General features: G+C 39.7%; 2 protein-coding genes across 4 annotated transcripts; both read left to right on the forward strand.

The window, feature by feature from the left end:
* The first annotated feature begins 760 nt into the window (after positions 1–760).
* On the forward strand, positions 761–8,162 carry fbxo21 (F-box protein 21). Of its 3 annotated transcripts, none has more exons than XM_044195504.1 (12): positions 761–1,017; positions 1,645–1,780; positions 2,093–2,202; positions 2,391–2,512; positions 2,756–2,902; positions 3,184–3,320; positions 3,429–3,565; positions 4,565–4,744; positions 4,973–5,105; positions 5,259–5,449; positions 5,572–5,729; positions 6,954–8,162. In XM_044195504.1, the coding sequence occupies exons 1-12, from the start codon at positions 794–796 to the stop codon at positions 7,193–7,195; spliced, it is 1,917 nt and encodes a 638-aa protein (XP_044051439.1). In that variant the 5' UTR covers positions 761–793; the 3' UTR covers positions 7,196–8,162. The 3 variants fall into 3 exon arrangements, with proteins under 3 accessions (XP_044051439.1, XP_044051441.1, XP_044051440.1); XM_044195506.1 differs by having other exon boundaries at positions 3,202–3,320; XM_044195505.1 differs by having other exon boundaries at positions 2,108–2,202.
* Positions 8,163–8,289: 127 nt separating this feature from the next.
* On the forward strand, positions 8,290–18,671 carry tesca (tescalcin a). Its single transcript, XM_044195509.1, has 8 exons — positions 8,290–8,537; positions 10,128–10,197; positions 10,758–10,838; positions 12,102–12,241; positions 15,650–15,711; positions 17,427–17,534; positions 17,629–17,676; positions 17,791–18,671. The coding sequence occupies exons 1-8, from the start codon at positions 8,477–8,479 to the stop codon at positions 17,881–17,883; spliced, it is 663 nt and encodes a 220-aa protein (XP_044051444.1). The 5' UTR covers positions 8,290–8,476; the 3' UTR covers positions 17,884–18,671.
* The last annotated feature ends 62 nt before the right edge of the window (positions 18,672–18,733 follow it).

Consider the following 18,733-nt stretch of genomic DNA (forward strand, 5'->3'; position numbering starts at 1 on the left):
CTACTAATGTAAACAAAATACAAAAAGTTAAGTCAGAACAAATGACATTCTAAGTAAGCAATTATTTTTAGAGCTGAAATGGTTAGTCGATTAATCGATTAGTCAATCAACAGAAACTTAATCTGCAACTATTTTGATAATCAATGAATTGTTTGTCATTTTTCAAGCAAAAATGCCAAACATTCCTTAGTTCTGGTTTCTCACTTGTGAGAATGTGCTGCTTTTATTTGTCTTATGTGATCTGAATATCCTTGGCTTTTGGAGGGTTGGTCAGACAAAACAAGAAAATTGATGACATCACCTTGAGCCTTTAGGAAATTGTGATAGACATTTTTCACCACTTTCTGACACCTTAGAGACCAAACGATTAATTGAGAAAGTAATTGACCGTTTAATCGATAATGAAAATAATAGTTAGTTGCAAACCTAATTATTTTTTTAAACCACAAATTCACTACAGTGTCTTCACAGTGTGAAGACAGATCTAATTATCACTGACAGAGGACTTCTTATGAGCTGTAAACAAGTCAAGTACCTCAAGTACCTTTTTTGGACTGCTGAAGAATTTACTGTACATTCCTCTTTGTAAATTAATTGTATTCTGTAATTAAAAAAATGAATTTAAAAAATTGGAGTATCCGAAGAGCATGAAGGTAGCATAGCTTCCCTTTTCCTCTTGACCTAACAACCAATCACACTGCACTATACCTCCCATGCCCAGCCTGTAGCCCGCCCCCCTGCGCCATAAATGGGCGGTGCCTAAGCAATGAGGTAATCGGGGTAAACAGTAAAGATGGCGACGTCTGTAGCTGGAGAGGGGCAAACAAGTCTAAATGGGATTATTTCCGACCCCCAAACTAAAAAATTGATTGACTTGCCGACCGAGTTGCTCGAACATATCTTGTGCTTCCCTGTCCTCAAACATGTCGACATTTGTAACGTTTCTTGCTGCTGCAAGCGGCTACACGACGTTTGCCATGGAAGGGGGAAGGTCTGGGGACATCAATACAAACTCAGGTGCTATGATTTTGTTTTGTGATATTTCTTCGGATATTTGGCTTCTGGGGGGGGTTTCACCACTATCTGCCGAAACCAGTCTCCCTCTCCTTTTTTATTTGTCTTGTTTAGAGCGCTAAATCGCTCGTTGTCTACTTAAAGATGGGTTCGTTTACTGCGAACTCGCAGGTTTCTGTCAGCCGTTGACATTCTGCTGATGCACCAAATTCATCTTCACGCCAGGCCAGTGGCAAGCTTCTGCTCTGCAGACAACTCTGACGCGTGTGAATCTTAGCGTTAAAATCTTTCACACGTTTCAATTTACACTCCATTTTACACAGAACAGCCAAAAATGAATTGTGTGACCTTGAATGTTTCATGTAGCCTGTGAACTACAGGAGTGCAGCTCTTGCCAGTAGCTAAGCCCTCCTCTTGACTGACTTGGCTGTTTCTCTCCTGATTGCTTTTCTTTGTGAAAGAGAAAACTATGTCTGCAGCAGGATGATCAATTGTTGAATAGACATGTCATATACTTCTTCAGGCAGTAGGCTGCTAAACTAATTTTGGGCATGCCCAAAATATTATTATTATTATTATTATTATTATTATTACTTACTGAAATAAGTATTTTACTGCCTTAATCAACAGATGGCCAAGACTGCAGAGGTTTTACCGTCAGAATGAGTGCTGTGACTGGCTCAGAGAATACAAAACACGGCATAGAGTTGGCATACAAATACGAAGGACCGTGGAATCAATCTCAAAGAGATTCTTCACAGAAGTCGTAAGTAATCCATTTGTAATCAAGAATAATACCGTAATTACTTGTGTTGTTATATTAGACTCGGTTAAAGACATTAAATAGATGTGACAGAATGACAAAAGCATTCCGTTGCGTTATTTGGATCAGTAAAGTTTTAAATTTTGCCATCACAGATGCACCGTTTGAATAACAAAAAGCATTGTTATTTGTCTCTGTGAATTGACTGACCTTTTGTGTGTGTGTGTGTGGTGTGTGTGTGTGTGTGGGCGCATGTTTGTCCAAGTAAATGTCAGCTTTCTGTGTTCCAAACTAACCCAAAGATCTGTAACTCAGCCTTGCGTTGGCCAGGTGCTGGGAGACAGCTTTGCAGAGATTGAGTCACTTGGGATGCCAGAGCACTTCTGTGAAGATGAGCTCCTCTTCATACTCAACTCCGACAAGAGGTGAGAGCAACACTGTGTCCACACTAAAACCTCAACACTTGCCATACACTGCATTCTGCAATCATTAATTGGTTTGGGTGTTGATCTTGTTAATCTTCTCAGAGACTTCTATGATTATGAAAGCTCTTGTTGTGTTGCACACTCTCGCCCCTTAATGTGTCTCTCTTTCGTTCTGCGCCCATCATTAGGAAAAGCTTGACCTTGAAGTACTATGCAAAAAAAATCCTTTACTTCCTGAGACAGCAGAACATCCTGAAGAGTTTGAAGACCTTCCTGGAGCAGCCTGCAGAGCAGCAGTCAGCTTTAGAGGGTGAATACAGACTTCATGTCAAACAGCTCAAGTTTTTTATATATACACAAACAAACAGTTATGTTATAGTTATGTGTTGTTACTTTGTGTTTATTATTATAGTATTTGTTGTAACAGAAGCAATAGAACTGCTTCACACAATAGCATTTTGCCATTTAGTTTCTTTCATTTTATTCTCAAAGTTGATACGAGCCGCTTTACATTATGCATTCTTCCCTCTCTTGGTCATGTCTACCTCTCTAGGTGCTGTACTGGTGGATCAGTATTGTAACCCACTTGCTGATGTGACACTCAACAGCATATCAGCTCAGCTGGATGAGATCGCGGAGAAAGTGAAAAAGATGCTGAGAATCAAGAACCCCTCTCACCCCAGCCTGCGTATCGCTCAGGGTGAGCTTTCAAAACTAGCAAAACTCGAAATGAAACGTTGTCTCTTTTGGGACTTGAGTTTTTGTTATTTTTTTTCTCATGTCTTTCCCCCAGCATTCCCCCCCCCCCAAAAAAGCATCAGCACTAGACACTTAAGCCCGAAGGCATGGGCTTCCAATCCCAGCACAGTTTGAAAAAAAAGAATACCAGTATATTTGGGCAAATGTGTCAGCTGCACACGATATATATTTTCCCTTTCAGCCAAAGTTCTTATGAAGTTTAATTTCGTGTGTATGATGTAGGTGACTGTTTTGTCGTAGAGGACTTTGAGCTCCAGAGGCAGGTGGTGTGTGCCCTAAACTCTGTCTTGTATGAGCAGCTTCAATACAAAGGCAACGAGTTTGACTACTACAACCCTCTCAACTCTTACATCCACCAGGTAGATCTTCTATGAAATTATGCGTATTTTAAGTCACAAGCTTTTCACAAATTTCAATTTAACAATTTTAATTTTAGAAGTGACTAGGCCTTCTTGTTTTTCATTTAGGTGCTACTACGCCGTACAGGCATTCCCATAAGCCTCTCTGTCCTCTACATGACATTAGCCCGGAAGCTGGGTGTTCAGGTGGAACCTGTCAACTTTCCCAATCACTTCCTGCTGCGCTGGTGCCAAAAACCAAGAGGGTAAGGTTTGATATTAATACCTCTCAAATTCTTCTAAATATTGTCAAAGAGTAGAGCTGTAATTCACAGAGTTCATGATTTCAGGAGGAGAGCCGAGCTCACATCCATTTGATACACTTGCACAGAACTAGTCTCCTACACAGCCTTAGAGATAATGACTTAGTGCTGTCATCACTCCTTACACATTACACTGTGTCTTATTAGCAATCTGTAGGAAATGCAATCGAGAGATCCTGGCTCCTCCTTCATAGGACTGTGTCTCATTTAGGTTTTATTAAATCCAATTCTGCTTATCATATCTGTCCTTATCAAACCCTAGTTCCCATGCTTGTCATATTATTTGAGTATGAAAATAAACAAGAATGTGTTTCAAGCATAATCCATCTTGGGGTTGTTGTTTTTTTGTATAGTTTGGCTGCCACCAACAGTAAAATCTGACAAATGATGACGTATTTTGTGTGTCTTTTTGGGTAAAAGGCAGAATAGAGGATATTTTATTTACTTTATCTTGCCATGCACAAATTGAATGTTCACTGTTGTGCATTTGTTTTACTTCAGTGGGATGTATTACTCATCAGATAATCTTTGGGCATTATGATTACAACAGGGGACATCAAAAGCAGTGCATTATTGTACTACACTGCAGTAAATGCCACACTGCAATCATGATATTGCTTTATCACCACTGTCTTTTGCGAAGCCTTGCCACACTTTTGAGAATTTGCTCCAGTCCACCATAATGGAAATACTGCGTACGTACATTGATGCATGCTAACTGGCAAAGTAAATGAAAAGGCTCTAATATTTGGCAGCGATAATCGAACGGTTTTCTCCTTCGTCTTAAGCAGCCAAACTATTCATCCTTGATCCATTCTGTTTTTTGGTAGTAGTTAGCCGGGTCATAACAAAAAGCTACATTTGGTTATTAAGACACAATTTGTGATGGGTGTCTGTTAAATATGTTTACATATTAGATTTATTTGAACTTTGTTCCTGCAGGAGTGAGGACATCTATGACTTTGTCTACATTGATGCCTTTGGTAAAGGCAAACAGCTGACAGCCAAGGAGTGCGAGTACCTCATTGGCCACCAGGTGACGGCAGATTACTACAGTGCCATCAGCACCACCGAGGTGCTGCTCAGGATGGTGGGAAACCTGCTTAACATCGGCAAAAGAGGGTAAGAGAAACTCAACACCTGACTGTCACTACTGAATCTCTTCTGCTGCAGAGATGGGTTGGTGGAGGACTGATGAAGGGTCAAGGCATGGGATGTTGTTGAATGTTGTCTAAAAACGGAATAAACCATTTTTTAATGCATTCGATGGTTGCTAGAATTAAGTGAATGAATAAATGAATGTAATGTTCTGGTTCAATGACTTTACCTGTATTGTGTGGTTTCTTTCAGGGAGGGCAATGAGAAATCCTACCAGTTGCTGAGAGACTCTCTGGACCTCTACCTCACTATCAACCCAGATAATGTGCAGTACCTGCTGCTGCAGGCACGCCTCTACTTTCACCTGGGCATCTGGCCAGAAAAGGTCAGGACACACAAGCAGATGCTTTTTTCTAATGCTCTGATAGAATTCATTAAGTGCATACTAAGTATGTCATTCAGTGCAACACACTTACTATTCAGCTCTTTAGTATTTCACCTAACCACATTGTCCATTGATGTTTGTCCTCTGTCCCAGGTGCTAGACATCCTGCAGCACATTCAGGCGTTGGATCCCTCCCAGCATGGGGCAGTGGGTTACCTGGTGCAGCACACGCTGGAGCACATCCAGCACAAGAAACATCCTGTTACACCTGAGGTGAAGAAGCGTAGCGCTCCAGAACACCTGGAGGTCCAGTATTCAGTCGGCCTCATCATGAAACACAAGAGGTGGGTCACGCTAGCATGTAGTACAGCAATCCTCTTCGCTGTTAACACATCACTTTGCACTCTTCCTATACCATGTCTTGGAATACTCAAGTGTATCTGTCCTGGTCCATCTCTTCCACCAGGTCAGGCTATAACTGTGTGATCTACGGCTGGGACCCAAAGTGCACCATGAGTCAGGAGTGGATCACCACTATGAGGGTCCACCAGCTGTCCAATGGGGCCAACCAGCCTTTCTACAACGTCCTCGTGCAGGACGGAACATGTCGCTACGCAGCGCAGGGTACGGATCATATACACCAGCATGGTGATGAAAAATATCCTAATGGTGAACGAAAGTTTGTAGGTTGTACGATGACTTGTGAAATTAAAAAAGAAACTCCTCATAAATATGTATAAGTTTGAAATAGCCAATATTTACTATTGCAACAAAGCGTGACAAGAATGCATTTCTGAGGGTCACAGGCCAAAAATACTGAGAACTACCACTCTAATGATGCAAGCATACTTTGGGCACATAGTATTGCTGCTTATTTGGGAGAAAATTTCAAATGTAATATAAGCTATCAATGCAGCAGCTCAGTTCCACATCAAATAATTAGTGCCTCTTTAATTTGATTTGCAGAAATGGCATCAAATTAGAGCATATAACAAACTTGATATGTTATCTACATGGGCAAATTAAGCTAATCTATTCTAACTGCAGGTGAGACAAATAAATCCCTGTCATATGCACTTGCACATTGGTAAGTGCCTTGTTGGACATGATAGATGATAGAAGCTTCATGCTTAACTCCATAAGAGATGATCTTTATTTGATTTTGCAGTATCAGAGACTAACATAACTCCATAATGCTTAATACTGTCATTAGTAGTGTTATGTGACGTTCATACTGTATATGTTGATCCAGAAGTATCGACTATTAATGCATTAGTCAGTAAGACTGACGCTCATCATTGCTATTAATGAAAGTCTGCAAGCTGTTTCGAGGCAAACACTTTAGTGGTGCTGCATCACCCTTTTTTTGTGACTTGTAAATTGTCCCCGCTTAAGAGAGCTCCTCCCTAACAGGCTGACTCATATATTCCCTTGTGCTTACCTGCTCACGCTGCTGCTCAGCCTGCTGATGCTGCTGCTGCTGCTGCTGCTACACAGCTTTCATTGTTTGTACGTTATCTTTGCGCTCTCCACTACCTCAGCATTCACCTGCAGGCTCTGTTCTCTACAAACCCTGAGGGGGATTTGTATTGATCAGTGCCTTTACTCTCATCTGCTGCTTAATCTGCTTTGCAGATTCAATGCCAAAAATAAATTACATTTGATGTTTTCTTGATCAACAAAATGTGAGTTGTCTGTTTGACCTGGTCTTGTTTAATAATGGCAGGGACTGTTTTGTTTAAATTCCCTTTTTCTTCACCTCAGTTTAACTTGTTTATATAATTTAGATTGCCTTATGTACATTATTTCTTATCAGAAACTCACACTTTTTCCATTGTTGTTCCTCAGAGAACCTGGAGCCCCACTCAGCCCCCTTGGAGATCGGACACCCGGAGGTGGGACGCTACTTCTCTGAATTTACCGATACCCATTATGCTGCCAACGAAGAACTGCAGACACGATACCCAGAGGACATGGTTGAAACTTTGGGCACGGTGCAGGAGCTTTACCACAGACTGACACCTGGCTCTGGGAACCAGGACCAGGCTCCTGCCCCAGACCAAAACAACCACCAAGCCATGCTCATGTAGCAAAGTAGCTGTGTCCAACACCTTGTTGACCCCGGCTAACCAATTACTGGTCACCCATTCTCAATTCACAGTCCACTTAGCAGAGAGGTTTTCGTAAAAAAAAAAAACAGCCAGTATACAGTATTTTCAGAAACTGATGATGTGGTGTAACAATGATTCACAAATGTGGTTTTGTACGACAGTTAGGTTCCTGTGCAGGTCTGGAAAGGTGCAGGAAAAGACCAAACAGTCTGGAAACATGCAGTACAGATTGTTTCTGTTTCGATACCTAAATGTATTAGTTGTGAAAACAAAGCTCAAATTATGGAGTGATCGTCGACGGTCATTATCCAGGATGCAGGATCTTCAAATCCAGGATGCAGGATCTTCAAATCCAGGATGCAGGATCTTCAAATCCAGTCACGAAGTTGAGTTTGGAAAAAGTATGGAAACCCAAAATGAAGCATACAGTAATTAGACACCTTGAAGAAAAGAGAATACAGACTTGAAGTAAACAGTTAAGTGGATGAGTAAGTTGAGGATGGGTATCCAGGTGTTGTAAATCTCCCTTTTACCTAAAACCAAGGAATGCTCCTTTACCCAGAGCTCCCCACCCCCGGACCACACCTCCCCGCACCCAGCACCAGTCAAACAAGCCCCCAGAATATAGTCCAAACCCCCCGTTACAGTGCCACACAAGACTATAAAGAAAAGACTTTGTAAACTGACTTTTACTTTTAATTCCCCATCTTTTAATCAAATTTCATGCACTTATATGGTTTCACATTTCACTTTCACATTTATAGATGGTCTTGTTTTTTCCCCCCCCTGTATATTTACAAATGAAACATGTAGGATGCCATGGCTCATCAGTTGAGCTGTTAATGGGGGGGAAAAAAAACTAAAGAAGAAACAATAAGAACACCGCTGACTTGAAACAGATGAATTACAAAAAAAAAAATAAAGCGTGTCAAGTTTTTTTTTTCTAGCTTCTCTCTGACTTATTTTACTGAGCTAAATGAGCATATTAATTCCTTTTAACTGTTGTAATGCACAATACTTACCACGATTTACTGCAGAAAACTGACGAGAAACCGGAAGACGGCAGGTCATTTATCCACAGGCTGTGTGGGATTTAGGACCTTGAGGATGCCAGATGTTTCGAGGACGCCAGCAGCTGACTACAGTTGCATTGACCTGCCGATAGCAGCGCGATAAAGCAGCAGCAGCAGCAGCAGCAGCAGCACAGAGACGCCGAGCCAGTCGATCCAGACTGTGCGTCCTGACGCATCAACAGCAGCGATGGGAGCTTCGCAGACGCGCGCCGAGCGCAAGCACCAGGACCTGGCGGATAAAACTGGATGTAAGTATGGAAAATCCATCAGGAACCTTTTTTATATTAGAAACTATATAACTGCTGCTTCGGTGTGCGGCGCTGTTACTGTTAAATCGTTCAATTTCAAGGTGCAAAGGTCTGGTGGCAGTGACAAATTTGGGTCGTCAAGGAAATAAAAGATTCTACAGATGACTGGACAAACGGAAAACCTGCTGATCCTCGCACCAGCCTGTGACAAAAGTTTTTTTTTTTACGAGTGTTAATTAAGATTTAGATAGTTAGCCAAATGCTGCCGAGATCAGTAAACGAGGTCAAATCTAATTTGTGTAAAACACCACCCGTTGAATACACGCAGGGCTTTAGCTTCAAATCTAAGCATTCGTGATTTAGCGCAACAATAAACCATTGCCTCATTTTTTAATCAGCGACACAAACACTCCGTCCTGGGTTTAACAAATCAGTGTTTTACTATTTTTGTATCTGCATTAATTTGTGTTGCTACCTCCTCACTTTGCAGACAGTAAAAAGTCATAGGTGCTACAGGTTAGTCCAACTGCTATAAACCTAATTTTAACACCGTATTTGTTGCCATATGTGGGTGAAAAAGTTCAATAAAGAAATGAAACAAAAAGCAGACAGCAACAGCAAGCCACTGAGCCCTTTCTAAAAATAGATCTGCACACTTCTGCAGAGTCTGAGCAGCAAGGATAAGGTTTGCATCCCAGACTGAGCCCAACTTTAAAGATACTGTATGGGTGAGACTTTGAACTATTGTATTGCCTTTGTTTCAGCAAGGTGGGGCTTTAACCCTACTTTTCTCCGGGCTTAGTGGGGGATTTTTATGGATTTATATGTTCTGAACACACTGATGAAATGTTTCTTTGCACTAACAGGCCTATACTTGTTGGTAGAGCACAGACCACAGATTCTGTAGCTGCTGTTGTTGTTGTTTTCTTTTGTATTTGGCTAATTGGTCCATGTGATTGTAGCTAATTCTGTGTTAAATCTGTTGATCCTGAACATATACTGTAATAGTCACACCGCCCCCCCACCCATGAGGCTGTAGTCTGTCTCTGCATATTCTTCACCCCACCCTCAGCAGCTACAGTTGCTACTGCAAACATCCACATAGCAGCCTTTGGGAAAGGTGAAAATAAACACGAGTATTTATCGGAACAATTGAAAATGCCAAACCCGTCCTGCTGTGGGAACAGCCAGAGCCAGATTATGACGTTTAGACCTTTTCAGTGTGTGGTCACTAGGCCACACAGTGAGTTAATCATTCAAGGAACACTTTGAAATGGCATAAAAAGACAATCCCACTAGTGCACAGGGTGTTTGCTTTGCCATTAAACTGATAGTTGAGCTGCAACTGATCAGTTTAATAAAAATAAATCTCACAGTTTAATCATAATCCAGTATATGACAGTTAAAAGAAAATCAAGAAAAGGGGTGACTATATCTTTTCTCAATAAGAATAATCTTCTGTTTATCATTTAATTGCATGTTGAACATCCCTAAAAACAACTGAAGGAGTGCAAGAGGCCTGTTGATGAGGGTGGAGCATGGGTGTATCATTGACATACTTTCATAGTTTTGGTGTGTGCTTCTTTTCAGTTTCACCGGAGCAGATTAAAAACCTTCACCAAAGATTCCAGCAGCTGAGTGAAAATCAAGAGACAATAAGGTAAAATGTTTTTTTAAAAAAACAAGCAAATTAAATTTAAAAAAACACCTGCACATGTGGCAAATCTCTGCTGGTTAGCTGCAAGTGGTTTTAATGGAAACCATTCGGCCTTTGCAGTCACCAGTAAAGATGAAATACTACCTGCTTGGTGGCTGGAGTGATGAATTGTGGATATTTCTGGTATATCTTGCACAGACAAGCAACATATGTTGACACATGCAGACTGAACTCATGCAAACGCAAACACATTTGGAAAATACAATATGTCGATGCATCAGGCACACAGAGCTGACACATACTGTACACACACACTCACTCATGTATAAACACACACGAAACTGCCAAAGTGGCATGCTGGTAGTGACAGATCACAAGTTACTTCCCTTTAAAAAGAAACCGGGAACAAATGTTGTACACAGCAGGTATTTCTTCTGACAGTTTAATTTCAGACAAAGTAACTGCTCATATTACTTCCCATAAACAACATTCAGTGTTATTAAAGCATCCTGATACTGTAGTATCTGTTTTATGATAATGGACTTTCTCTTGTCGCACTGCAGCAGAGAAAACTTGGACAGTATACCAGCCCTTGCCAACAATCCAATCAGAAAGCAAATTATTGAAGCATTCTTCGATAAAAGGTGGGTACAGTCAAATCACACCGCGCTCTGTCTGTTCATCCTATGGCTAATGGCCATTTCAACTGATTTTATTAGCACTATCATGATATTATGTTGAATATATTCAAAACCAAACCCCTATTATATGATTTGACAAAAGTGAAAGTCTTCTAACATTCATAATTATCAAAGGTCAGTGTGTCGAAGCAGTGACATTTCTCTACTTGTATGGTAAATATAAGATATTGGCTGCCATATAGTTCCATTATATTCAAAATGGCAGATATCTCTACGGCCGATATCTCCAAAACAATCTAGATGGACTACAGGTAAGAGGAAAAATATGTGTTTTTGATTTTGGGGTGAGCTGTCCCTTTTTAAAAGGTGCTGGCAAGTGGATTTTGTTACCTGAGAGCCAGACTATCTGCTTCCACTTGTTTTCAGTCTTTGCGCTAAATTAATCTAACCGTCTGCTGGCGGTAGGTTAGCTTCATATTTACCTTACAAACACCTCTTTAAAGGCCTACGGTATCTTTATCTCCTGCCACTGAATAAGTATAGTGGGTCACCCTTACTATGAAAGGATTTGATTAGCATTAGTTTTAAGTACGGGTGGTGCAGTGGTTCAGACCTGCTGGCTGGGGCTTCTCTGTGTGGAGTTTGGGAGTTTATATTCTCTCCGAGCTTGCGTGGGTTTCCTCTGGGTGTTCCGGTTCCCTCCCACAGTCCAAAGACATATGTTAGGTTGATTGCCAACTCTAAATTGCTCCAATAGCCTGGTTTAATCAAACTCTGGAGTGTTAAGTGCTTTACTTCTGTTTCTGATAGTGTCGTCTCAAATCAAACACGGTTGTTGTGCACTTACCGGAAATGACGATTGCAACATTTGACCACTTTCTTCTTCTTTTTAATGGCGAATTGCAACTATTCGCGGTACAAAATCATTGCAGACTGGCTTCTATCCAACAACAGTTTCATAGTACACATGTATAACTTACATTTGTATAGTGCAGTGTTCACAGCAACTGCTGCAGTTTCCTCGTCCGCCATTTTCACAAGTTTGGTGGTCCCTCCCCTTCTGCCACGTAGCCAAGATGGCCACCATTGAGTGTGAGAAGTATCCAGCATTCCACTCTCAACTTTTTGATCGTTATTGGTACAACATCCTGCATTTTGCCATACTTGTCAGTGTGAACACACTTATGCACTCAAAATAGCAAGTGTAAGTATGGAAGAACACAAATTGAGACACAGCATTTTATTTTTGTTCTGTCTGTGACCCAGGAACCAGCATCAGGATGAGGTGGGCTCCCTCGAGGAGATTGGCTTCGAGCAGTTCCTCATGGTCATGTCCCACTTCCGCCCTCCAACCTTGAAGACGACGGAGGAGGAGAAGGAAGCTTTGAGAAAAGAGAAGCTTCGTTGTAAGACACTGCACTTCATTTTTAATAACCGTATTAGACACAAGGGAACCAGATATACTTACTGGCTAAGATTCTCATGTTTGGAGCTTCAGTTGTTGGTCTAGGACCAAAGCTTTCTCTCCTCTGTCTCCCTTTGGGTGTGTCTCAATTACGAAATACCAGGAAAAAAGTGCACCATCCAGTCTAGATAACAAATCAGTTACGTGATTATCTTATTTCAGTCACCAGGTGATGCATAGCTGCATGTGTGATCGCTGGATTCCTCACTGCGTGTCAGCTGTCACATTGGAGAGACTTGTAGGTATTCATAGCTTGGCTGGGAGCAGCAGCTTCACAACCCCAACTGTCACAACTAGAATGGGATCATTTGTAGCCACCGAGTCAGGACCTAAATTCAGCCTCAGATATCATTATACCATTAGATTATAATCAGTTTGTTATGTTAATCTATTCCAGGAGGTATTCATTTCAGGATGAGACAGTTGGAATTTATGTTTTGGGTGTATCTTCCTCAACCTGCCTTGTGTGATTTGTGAATTCCTACATTTCCCAGAATAGCTTTTACAAACTCCAGGGAAAGAGTGTGAAAAGTGGGTACCCTAAGTGATACCCTAAGGGGCCCCTGAAGGCACCAGGTATGTTTCTGGCCAGTTGATCAATAATTGAAATGATAGGAGCCTTAAGAGGGGCCCTTCCTTGTTTTTCTAGTCGGGAGGCCTTGTTGTGTAGGAGGCTTTGTATAGAAATCTAGCCTAAGGGGGCCCTTAGACTCATTTCAGTATATACACAGACTAAACACAATCCTGAACAAATTTGTGTTTACTCAAATTTAAAGCAAGTTTACTGAACCAGCATAAGGCCATTGCTTCTGTTGTTCTAAGTAAGATATAATTTGGGTATGTCCTCAGTTGACTCTTGCCCTATAAAAGGCTTTATATGCTCCTCAAACAAGTTAGAATCACTTTGTTTTTAGTTGCTCCTTGTTCGTGCAGTTGGGACTACTTCTCCTAACCCACAAGTGCTGTACTGTACGTGGTGGGTACATGAAGGACACAAGCTACATATAAAATGTGCAGAGTGGACGCTGCTAAATGCAGGTGGCAGGAGGGGAGGATTCGGGGGACTAGTGGCAATTTTTGCCTCCAAGCAGGTCAATCCGACCATGCATAATAGCTAATTAGCCGACTAATTTGTGAAAACTGGGACGTGTGTCTCTAATCGTAGCCACGGCAACTTTAGCGGCATTGGATTCTAGTCTTTTGAGGGATGAATTCTATCTCTCTTTTTGTTTGCGTTATATTATTTTTATTTGTAATATTTCTTAACAACAGTTTTTAACTTGAAAGAAACTTTTACTGTCTGGTTCTAATGGGTTCTCACCAAAAGCTGCCATTCACTGTTACTGTTTTAGATTACTGAAGCTGTTTATGGTACTCTATTGTAGTTGTCCTTGTTTGGCCAGTAATGCATAAGATCATGAAATATAGAAGAAATATACCAAGAAATTCAAACCCCTTGGACATATTTTTAAAAATTCTGTTACCACTTGATTGATGGGTTGTTTGTTGTGCAGACATTTGAAGTGTCTACTTGAGTAAATGTACTTTACTTGAGTATTATCATTTCTTGCTACTCCATACTTCTACTCCGCTACAATTCAGAGGGAAATATTGTACTTTTTACTCTGCTACATTTATTTTCCAGCTATAATTACAAGTTACTTTACATTACAGTTTTACATTAAAAAGCACTATGTGCACTAAAAAGCTTAGAAAATACAATGGACCCATTTAAAGATTAAACCAGTGGTTTCAAACCTTTTTTGGCTTGTTTATAAAGTAATAAAAGTAGCGTCCTGTCACGTTTCAGTCTGAGTTGTCAGCAGTTCCACCAAAAAGACATTTCCCCTCTAAACTTGGTTTCAGTTTAATAACTGTTTGATGCCCAAAGTAAAATTATCTGATATTTTATATAAAAGCAAAGATTAGAGAAAAGTCCAAAAAATTAATATAAATTTGTATAGCAGAACTTTTTTTTCTTCTTTTTTTCCTTTCCCCCTTTAATCATCTCAGGACCCTTCAGATTTATCTTATGACCTTTGGATGGGCCCAACCCCTAGGTTGGGAACCACTGGACTAGTCAGCTATACCACCTAACTGTATATAAAGTAGTTAAAACTCCACCTCGAGCAACAGTAAAATACTGCTTACACATTGATGCATCAGTATTTACATTCTAATATAGTAATATGTAACAATCTATCAGTCACAGGGGGCATTTTACTGTAGAATGAGTACTTTTACTTTTGATATTAAAGTACATTTTGCTGCTAATGCATCTGCACTTTTACTTGAGTAAAATCTTGAATGCAGGACTTTAACTTGTAATGGAGTATGTTTACATTGTTGTATTGATACTTTTACTTAAGTAAAGGATCTGAATTCTTCCTCCACCACTGCTAAAAAGTTGTTTACTCTGATATTTCCTTGTTTTTTTTACTCAGTCTGTTGTTTTGCACTGCGCAACAAAATTATTGTCAGGGGAAATGTGCTTAAAAAGTGACAAGTAGACTAATTCAGGCTTCCAACTCTCACAACTTCCTTGTAGAATAAATGTTGAGTTGTGAGTTTAGAACACAAAAGCTGTGTGCTCTCCAGGGTATGCGGAAATGAGTTCACTTTCATGTTCTGCAATTATGTGAATTCTATAAAACATTTCATAAAAGTTTAGCACAGAGACATTTCTCTGGACGAAAAAAAAAACAAAACATAGTGGGACAAAAACCCCAAAGCACAAGGGTTTTGAGAAAGGAGATAATTACCAGACGACCCTACAAAACCGTGTCCGTCTCCTAATGAAGACTGATCATGGCCAGTCCCGCTTGGCTTCACACAAACCATTTATCTGAATTGTGTTTCTCTTTGGTCACGTGTTATGTCAGAATGTTTTTTTCCGACATATTTGATTTGATTTTTATTTTGGGTGACCATAAATCAACACAACTCTCCCTGCTGTCACAATGATACATTTCTACCTCAGGAACTTTATGAAAAGCACAGTCAAAATGTCATTGGACAAGGAAGCAAATTGACATTTTTCCTTGTTAGTGCCACAGGACTGTTAAACATGATGTATTGCCATGAGAATGAATCTTGTAAATGTCACTGCAAACGAAAGTAGTGGCATTTTAGCAGTGTTTCGTGGCCTCGTTGTGATTCTTTACATTCGGCAGTGGTGGTTCTGAAGGGGACCTGCTTAGTTATTCTACTCTTATCTCTTCATTAACATTCCTCTAATCACAACTTCCTCTAGTCTATTAGTAAGATCCGGTGTTCTTTTTTGATTTGATGATGGAAAGTTCCTTAGAATTCAGATCAACCGCTAAATTCTCCCGTTCTATCTTCCCAGTCCTGTTCAACATGCATGACACGGACAATGATGGCACCATCACTCTGGTGGAGTACAGGAAGGTAAGATAATTGAGCCATGCCAGCCTTTGTCTGAGGTATATATGATTATGTGCCTTTTTACACTTTGACATAAAGTTGTCTCTAAAAATAAATGATTCAAAATTAAATACATAGCATACATTAGTGGATTCATTATAAACTACACAAGATAAACAGTGTATGTAAATGTACATTATTTATTAGTCTGGATTACAAAGTTGCAATAGTAAAGAGGGTCCTGCTTTCAATTTAGACTCCACATATAATCAGTTTTTTTTTGCTCAAATAGACACCTGCTGTCTGGTATAGTTCTGCAAACACAGAAAATAACAACTCAAAATGTAAGCAAATGATTGTGTGAAAGTTCATTATTGGGAAAAAAAAAAGTAGTTTGACAAAAAAATCTCAATGTCCACCTTCTAGTTTTTTCTGGAGCTTTCAATTGCACCTTACGGTCTTCCTCAGCAGTTGGAGGTCCGGAAAAAGCCGATAAGCGACCTTGAGTCAGGATTTTTGTTGAATTAAGCATATTTGATTCACCTCATATTTGATGCACATCATACTTAATTTCCACATACACATTTTTAATGCATCAAACAGCCAGACCTGACCGTTTATTCTATCTAAACTAAATTCGAACTCACTACGAACTAAAGAGAATGATTTTTAAAAACCATAAAATGCACATACTATATGTACTTTCAGCAAAAGGTCCTGTACACCCATGCATTTACAGCTTTTCTGACTGATTATATTGTTCAGGTTGAAGTATGGTGGAGCTAATCTGGAAATGGCATGATGTCACAAAACTCCATGTATTTTCAAAATTGTTAGGTTCAAGTTGTCCCACCCTAACAGCTGCAACAAAGCTATGAGAGACGAGAGTGGTTCAAGCACTCAGGACTGTATGGCTGTGTACAGAGAAGAGGTATAATCATCGTAGAGGTGCAATAGCTTTAGGCTAAATGTTATAGTTATACTAGAAGTTAGCTTGCAATACAAATACAATAATTAGCTGACAGGCTGCTCTGTTGTTATAAATGTATAATTGCAAAATTGGACTCACATTGTGGTAGTGAAATTAATGACTCTTGTTGTTGCAGCCATGGAAATATCACAAGAGGTATGTTAATAAGACACATATTCACTTTAGCCTTCAAAGTTCCAATAAGGTTGCATTTTAGGACAGCTTGGTTAAAAAAAAAAAGAGCATCTTGCTTTAAGTTTGTATTTTTTTTTTTTCCCCAATTGAAAGAGAATGTTGCAGTGTAGGCAGGGAAAAGTTTTCATTTTAGATGGCTTTATTAGATGGAAGAGGTGAAGGAGGGATAGATAGGGAGCAAGAATTAGATTTTGCTGGTTATACAGATTAGCTTTTATACTAGTAAAGATTTACATAATTATTTTGATGATTCTGATGAAAACCTAGGTTAAAGCAAGCTTTAAAAAGTAGCTTTTCTGTTCACAAAGATCTAAATAATTTTCTAAACATCAGTGATTGAGCACTTGTCTAGAGAACGCTGGACAAGCTACCAGACTTTTGGCATTAAATCATCAAAAGCAGCTGAGTAGCTAATCATTTTGCATGCTGTACTTGATGATGATGATGATGATTTAAGTAAAACAATTTCTTACCTCTTGATGTTATTTGGAACTGTCAACTTCTGTCAAGACTGATGCTGTTTAAATGCCAATGAGCGTTTAAAGACTAACAACGTTCTTTCTTCTCATCCAAGGTAGTAGAGGAGCTTCTGTCAAAAAGTGGAGCCATCGGACAGGAAGCTGCCAAGGCGATAGCAGATGCTGCCATGTTGGAAGTGGCGAGCACAAATGTGCCCCACATGGTGATGGAACTTAGCAGAAGTAAACTGTTACGATAAATTCTCACAGTCGCATATCTGCAGCAAAGTAACACATTCGTTTGTCTCATCATTTCAGGCCCCGGATGATTTCTATGAAGGAATTACATTTGAGCATTTTGAACAGGTTTGCACTTTTCCAACTTTATGTTCCAAAAAATTAGCCGCTTTTTTTTTTTTTTTTTTTTTTTTTTTTTTTTTGGTCATTTACTTATGACAGCATTTTGTTATCTGCCCACAGATTTTAAAAGGGCTTGAAATGGAGTCCAGGATGCACATTCGCTTTTTGGATGTAGACACCACAACAATGCGTTGTGGGAAATCCACCTCTTGAAGAGTTCTTCTTGTAAAGAAATGTTTATGTTGCTGCTGTTTTTAGCAGGACCTGTCCAGTCCTTAAATGGAATGAAGCCAAACACTTTTGATATGCACATATATATTTTTGGATGGAGGGAAATAATTATAGACCTAATACCATACTGTAATTGCATTTTTCTATGAATTATAAAGACTGTCTGCTGCTCACGCAGTATAAGGTCTGACAAGATGGTGGAATATTTGAAGTCAAAGGACGTTTACTTCTATAGTTCACTACCCTGAAGAATTCACTTTCAGAATGTTTTTTTAATTCAATTTTGAAGCATTGTGATCCTACGAGTAGCAGGTGTCACATATTTCAAAGTGATTTATTTCCCATCTTTTGTCACACTACTATTAATTTTATCAGGATTCAAACTAACACACTACCTCTCTCCATTCTCCTGCTATTCTACAAATCTTTATGTAACCAGTATGTAATGTGAAGGATTCTTTGTACTTTAGTCAAAAGGTTCACATTTCAGATGAAGTCAGTCATGCTCAGTGGCTGCTCTGGCATTCATGGGTCATCTGTTATGGGCTAACATCCAAAGCGTGAGACTGCAGGCACATAGCATTCCTCTGCAGCTGCAGAATAGTTACAGGTTTAATTTATCTGTTCCTCTGAGACCACTGCTGTTCTACCACGAAAACCTGCAATTGTTTGACTGCTAGCATAAATGAAACACTTTACTTTCCCTAAGATGAATTATTACATACTTTGCACTGAATTGTATTAATGAATAAAATAAATATAAGACACTATGATGAAATGCATGTGTAATTTGTTTTTGTTTTTTTAGAGAAACTAATGTACAAAAACAAAT

Source organism: Siniperca chuatsi, linkage group LG5, assembly GCF_020085105.1.
Source record: "Siniperca chuatsi isolate FFG_IHB_CAS linkage group LG5, ASM2008510v1, whole genome shotgun sequence".
In the NCBI taxonomy this organism is placed as follows: Eukaryota; Metazoa; Chordata; class Actinopteri; order Centrarchiformes; family Sinipercidae; genus Siniperca; species Siniperca chuatsi.

What these genes read in the sequence shown, in the direction of transcription:
- fbxo21 (XM_044195504.1), top strand. Translation starts at nt 794, where the DNA reads ATGGCGACGTCTGTAGCTGGAGAGGGGCAAACAAGTCTAAATGGGATT. An exon ending in TGGTGCCAAAAACCAAGAGG is followed by an intron (nt 3,566 to 4,564) that starts GTAAGGTTTGAT and finishes TTGTTCCTGCAG; the next exon opens with GAGTGAGGACATCTATGACT. An exon ending in CTTAACATCGGCAAAAGAGG is followed by an intron (nt 4,745 to 4,972) that starts GTAAGAGAAACT and finishes GGTTTCTTTCAG; the next exon opens with GGAGGGCAATGAGAAATCCT.
- tesca (XM_044195509.1), top strand. Translation starts at nt 8,477, where the DNA reads ATGGGAGCTTCGCAGACGCGCGCCGAGCGCAAGCACCAGGACCTGGCG. An exon ending in CCTGGCGGATAAAACTGGAT is followed by an intron (nt 8,538 to 10,127) that starts GTAAGTATGGAA and finishes GCTTCTTTTCAG; the next exon opens with TTTCACCGGAGCAGATTAAA. An exon ending in CATTTGAGCATTTTGAACAG is followed by an intron (nt 17,677 to 17,790) that starts GTTTGCACTTTT and finishes ATCTGCCCACAG; the next exon opens with ATTTTAAAAGGGCTTGAAAT.